This window comes from Benincasa hispida, chromosome 7, assembly GCF_027475165.1.
Source record: "Benincasa hispida cultivar pf3 chromosome 7, pf3_genome.v1.1, whole genome shotgun sequence".
Taxonomy (NCBI): Eukaryota; Viridiplantae; Streptophyta; class Magnoliopsida; order Cucurbitales; family Cucurbitaceae; genus Benincasa; species Benincasa hispida.
The window spans coordinates 34780220-34786696 of record NC_143484.1 but is presented as its reverse complement, the minus strand read 5'-3'; the positions used below and the strand labels follow the sequence as shown (position 1 = coordinate 34786696).

Below are 6477 nucleotides of genomic sequence, written 5' to 3'. Positions count from 1 at the left end.
CAAATGATCTGATCCCAATCATTCATGTAGAGACATGTGAGAGGAATATCTTATACAAATAGTTTGTATAAGACCAGACCATGAAATGACAGTCTCATTATATAACGTCGTTAATAGTAGAGACTTACATTTCACCAGAATGACCATAGGTGACATGACCTGAATCCTGAGTGAGTTATGAACTGTTGCCTATAAAGGCAGTCCTTTGATTTGTATGGGTGAGAGTGGTCAGATTTTCGACTCAATATTTCTACCATTTTGAGGATTCGTCTAATAGGGGAGCTGGGAACATAGCTACACAAGATAGAATTCACTTCTTCCCTGATGTCAGGGTAAGTAGATAAATTGCAACCTTAAGGGCTAATTCCACGGCTCGAACAATGTGACCACACATTCTCTTGGCCTGAGAGAGATTTGGTCATAATTGGACTATGACTTATTCTTCATTAAAGAGATAAGTGGTACTTAAGGAGTTAGATGTAGCTACAGAGGCAAAATAGTAATTTTGACCCAATTGTATTTACGAGTAATTTTGAAGGGTCATCACATTGTTGACTATTTTATCCAATGGACACAGAAATATATCTGTAGTGCAAAGAGTACAGTTGTCGGTCTTTAGTGGAGTGACCGGCAGTTAACGGATGTTGGATAATTTAATTAAAGAGTTTAATTAATTATCCATGTACCATTAGAGCTTCAAATTACAGGTCCATAAGGCCACTCTGTAGTTCAACAAGGATTATTGATAATTCATTTTGGATTAATTTGAATTGTTCAAATTAATTGAGGGAATTAATTATATATGATATAATTAATTAAAGTAATTATATGTGATATAATTAATATAATGTATTCGATACATTATACCATAAACTTTACTTAGAAATGAATTAAATATTTGAATATGGTTCAAATATTAATTATATGGATGAGATTCATATAATTGAATTTAGTATAAATGTGATTTATATTAAATACCATGCATTGTTGAGAGAAAATAAAACTATAGGTTATATTGTATTTAATACAATATAAAACCTATGAATTATGTATTATATTTGATATAACATATATATATATATATAATAAGTTAGTTATTATATAAATATAATTATTAATTAAATTAAATTATTTTAATTTTAATTTAATTAAAAGTAGGGTAACTCCCTCCTCTTCATTCTCTCTCAACCAAAATGTCTGGGGTTTAGTTTTTCAGAACACTCAATCATCTTCTTCCTTTGGTTTTTGAAAAAAAAAAATGGTTTTTCTTGTTGCAATTCACAAAGAAGAAATGTTCTTCTTCTTTCTCCTCTCAATTTTTCCCTCTTCAAAAGAAGCAAAACCCACTAGTCCCGCTGAATTCTCAATCCCAAGAGAATACAGGCAGTTTCGTTTATGGTGTTGGCCATTTTGGATAGTTATTTTTTTGGTATGAAGTATTCATGACCAGTTTGAGGAAATTCATGATGATTTTTTTTATAGTGTTCAAGGGTATGTTTGCTTCTTCCCTAATTATTCTTAAAAGCATGCTGTAATTTTATTATATTGCAAAATTTGATTGTTTCTATAAATTTGTGATTTTGTGAAAATTATAAAATTGGCACGATCCACTTCCACTGCAAACCTTCACCGGTTCCTTTGGTTTTGTACCCCTTCTATGTATATTATTGTTTATACTTTTAGGGGGAGTAAATGTCTTTGGAGTAAAATTTTGTTTGAAAATTAGTTTGATATTTCTACCCTTAAATTGATATGTGCTAAATGTCTTTTAGAGGAGTGTCTAATTGATTTCAAGAGGGGAGAATTTTGTGACATTTGATCTTTAAAAAAATTTAGCTTAAGCTTAGTGATTTCTTATGATGCCTCTTGAATTTACAATGTTCGTTATTTTTAGAAGATGTATTGATAGGAGAAGAAATACAAAATATGTGCTTGTGATTATAGGGCAAACATTTATGTTTTTATATTATTTTTATTATCTTTTTTAATTGATTTCAAAAGAGGAAGAGGTATTAAGAAAAATGAAAGTTTGTTGTTATTGAATGTCTTTGTTGCTATTGAAATATTCATTTGTTCTTAAGTGAATTGAAATTATATATGTGTATTGATTGTGATTCAAGTTCATATTTTATATCAAACACCTCTTTGGAATTCATTTTTATTGAGAATTTGTCATCATAAAAATGGAGAGATTATGAAGGGGAGATTGTTGGCTTTTTTACCCTTAATCTCAAATTGATTGATTTTAATTAATTAATTAATATTTTGATGATAACAATCCTACTCTTATTCACTAATAATTTTAGTGTTTTGAAGTCTCCATTACATAGACCTTAGGATAACAAATTCAACGCATTTTGAATCACTTATATTGCAGCTCAAAACAAAAAGTTATGGCCAAAACAAGCTCAACAAAAAATATCCCAAGTGGTGATGTGGCGACTTATTTCATTAAAATGGACCCAGTTGAAATGGTGATCTTTTGATTTTTGGATCGATTTTAAAAATAAATTAAATTTAAAAAAAATTAATATTATATAAGTTTATGTGTAATGGCTAGTTTTGGACATATCGTAGGTATTTTTTTTTTGTTGAATTTTAAAAGATATGTATTATTATCTTATTTTTTATTTATATCTAATAGTTGGTTGAGCTTAAATCTCCAGCATTCAATTATTTTTTTTTTACCAACATCCAATGGTCCAAATTGAATTTGGTTTTCATCTTTTTCCTATCTTTTTAAACTCTTTATCTTCTCCAAAATTAAAGTAACAATTACACATTATTTTTAATCCGTCATAATTCATTAAACCTCCCTTGTTGCTCTCTCCAAGCTTCAATTTTCTACTTTTTCATCTTAGTCTTAAGAGAGATCTACGTATGGCGAGGATTGATTTGTTGTGAGCTCAAAATTTGTAAATCCACTCTTTTAGAGAGTTTCTCAAGTATATTTTTTAATTTTTCCAAACATTTTGTAAGGACTGCTCTTGATCCGTAAAATGAGATCCTAATTCGTGAAAAGTATTGGATTTTCTCTTGAACTCGCAAAAAGAGCGTGTATCGGTTGGGCTCTAATCCATGGAATAGTTGGTGAGATCCTTATTTAAAATCCCAAGAGGAGCTTGGGAAAATGGACATAGGTCGAGTTTGACCAAACCACTATAAAAATTTTCACCCTATACTTGTTTAATTTTGCAATTAATTTGTTATTGTAGTTTAATGCATGAAATTAATTGCAATATTTATTCTTAAAATTAATTGCTACAACTTGTTCTTGAATTTGTTTATGACAATTTCTTGATCTTTTTGAAATGAATGTATTTGTATGAGAAGTTTAAATTACTTATTAACTAAAAGTATATTAATTTGTTTAATTAGATGAACTTTATGAAAAAAGTTTTAATTAGTTTTAATAAACCATATTCACTTTCTCTAAGATTGTCATACCGATCTTATAAAGGAAAAAGAGGTTGAGAATTGGAAGTGACTGTCATTTGAGCCTATCTCAATTAAATATAGGCTAGAAACTTTGTATATAGTTTGGTTCAATTTGTTTTAAATTTTTAAGACTCTGAACTTTGGACCAAATCAAATTAAGTCAATTTCTTGAACAATCCTAACTTATGTAATTTCAATACATCTTAAGACTAAATATTTATTTTTCAATTCAAAATCAAATTCTCAACCACAACTCTCACTTTGTTGACATGATGGTTTACTAAGATGTGTTTGTTATAAACATAATGTTTAATTACTTCTTTAATTGATGCAAATTTGTTCTAAAAACTTTAGCCTATCTTTCTTCTTGTATTTTAGTTCCTTTTTTTCTTCACTAGTGTTAACACCACAAGGATTAGATTCTTTCAGCTTCAAAGTTCCATCATTTTTACATCACTCCACTCTCCAAATGACAATAAAATCAATGTCCCAACCAACTTTTTGAAGGTTGGTCTATAAGAAGATTTTGGATTGCTCAATGTTGCTTTTGCACTGAACTTGAAATTTCATATAGGGTTGAAAAATCATTCCAACCCAACCTAACATATGACCACCGTAATGTCAACTGTTATATTGTATACCCTCGACCTAAGAGATCAATAGTTTGAATCTCTTCAACCCCATATACTTTTAATCTATACATTTATTCTGTCACAACTCAAACATTCAAAAATAAAACGTGATTAAACTCATCATTACACTATAAACACAGATCCGAACTTGAGCTTCTTGAGAATGTAAGGCATAACCCTAATGTCACCAAAAAAAAAAAACTTTGTAATTAATTAGAAAGGAAAACAATTGAAGCAGAATGTAAGCAAAATGAAACAGGAAAGTTATACTTTAGTACATAAAAGGGGAAATATATGTCCCCTTAATCAAACAATTCAAAAAAGGTATAATCTCAACTCCAAGAAAACCATTTTTCAAACCCCATAAATAACCATTCAAACACGCCTTATTCCTAACCCATCCCCAAACAAAAACAACCCGACCCGCCAATAAATCCGGTCCGGCCAACCCGACCCACTCAACAACTAATCCGCCCCCATTTTTTCCGGCGACCAGAATGGCAACAGCAAGGCCAAGAATCGGCGGACTCGGCGCCCTCCGCCGTCAATCCATGCGGGTTTATAATGAGCCCTTCACTCCCAATGTTGAAGAAAGCGATGAAAAGGAAGCCCACATTCTACGCCTCCAACTTCCCGGTCCAAATTTTGCCTTTTTTCTTTATTGTTTTTTTAATTTCCATTTGATTCCTTAAAACTATTAAATACACCTCTAAAACCTTAAATTGATTTCACCCTTTTATGGGCAATGATTAGGTCATGCCATGCTTTTTATACATAATATCAAATATTTTAGTGTAATCAAATTTTTTATTTTAATATTTGAAGTTTAATTTTTTTTCAAAACTTTAACACTTTTGGTTTTTTTAAAATTTATGGACGAAAAAGTTTATATCAACTTAAGCATTACCCTAAAACCCAGAAATTTAGATAGTGTAGAGTCGAAAAGTAGAAAATATAATCGATATGGCCTACCAATGTGTCATGTATGTGAAAATTAAGGACAAAAAACATAGGTTGCTAGAATTATTTTGAATAAAACTTCACATTTTCAGGATTTAAATGTAACTTTTAAAATGTATAATTAACTACTAATGTGAATATATCTTAACTGAGGTAAATTATGAAGTTATCAACCAAAAGTTAGAGTACATATTATTGAACTAAAAAAATATAGAAGGTATAATTTAACTAAAAATGTATAATTAAAACTAACTTTTCATGAGCATTTTTTTTATAATTTGATCGTTATGTTTTTTTAAAAAAAAAAAAAAAATTAAAATTAAAACTACTGGTTTGATTCTTCTATTTTTGATTGAATATATTTTTGCAGAGTTCAATGAGCATCATGTTAAGGTTAAGGTTGAAAAAGAGGCAGGAACGGTGGTGGTCACCGGAGATCGGAATATGGGAAATAATCGATTACTCATTTTGGATAAAACTTATTCAATTCCGCAAAATTCCCAAATCGATAAAATTGAACATAAATTGCAAGACGGGATTCTCACCATTACAATCCCCAAACAAATCACTGAACCGGTGACGGCACCGCCGTTGCAAGCGGCGGAGTCGATGGCAGCGCCGGAAAACGCAGCTCCGCCGGAGACGATGGCTGAAATTAATGAACCAGATGCGGCGGCTCTTCCGAAAGCTGATTCAACCCCAGAGAAGGGAAGAGAAGAAAATTCGCCGGAAAACGTAGCTCTGCCGGAGAAGAAGGCTGAAATAAAGGAACCGGACGCGGCGGCTCTTCCGAAAGATGATTCCAGCCCAGAGAAGGGGAAGGAAGAAATTTCGCCGGAAATCGCAGCTCCGCCGGAGACCATGGCTGAAAGTAAGGAACCAAAGGCGGCGGCTCTTCCGAAAGATGATTCATATTCAGTTAAGCCAACGGAGAAAAATAACGGAAAATCTGCAGAACTCCAAAAGCAGGACTCGGTGAAGGCGGCCAAGGAGGAAGCTCCGACGCCGGCGCCGTTGGTGGCGCCACAGCCTGCGGCGGCTGAAAAGGATCCGGTACAAGGGGATTCCGGCAAGGCGGAAACGACATCGGATCAGAAAATTAGCAGCCCAGATCAGAATAGAGAAATTGAAAACCAAGACCCCAAGAAGGGAAAGGATTCTAAATCAGAGGAGGTGGATAAGAATGAAGAAACCGCCAAGATCGGCACCGGAACTCCATCACCGAGAGCGACCAAAGTAGGGAAACTTGCCGGCGGCTTCACGGTTCGAAGGTTGCCGTTACGGGCGACGGTGAGTCTGTCGGCGACGGTTGCGATTGCGGTGGCGGCATATTTTGCCTACGCTTATTACGGATTTTCGTTCGCGATGGAATGAAGCTGAAATTCGCAACGATTTCTCCAATTTATACCATAAAAAAAATAAATAAAGCCTTTTAATAATTTTCTAA

General features: G+C 32.7%; 1 protein-coding gene across 1 annotated transcript; it reads left to right on the top strand.

Annotated features, from left to right (window-relative positions):
- Nucleotides 1-4260: 4260 nt before the first annotated feature.
- Nucleotides 4261-6477, top strand: LOC120081145 (uncharacterized). The gene is made up of 2 exons (XM_039035820.2): nucleotides 4261-4706; nucleotides 5401-6477. The coding sequence occupies exons 1-2, from the start codon at nucleotides 4568-4570 to the stop codon at nucleotides 6402-6404; spliced, it is 1143 nt and encodes a 380-aa protein (XP_038891748.1). The 5' UTR covers nucleotides 4261-4567; the 3' UTR covers nucleotides 6405-6477.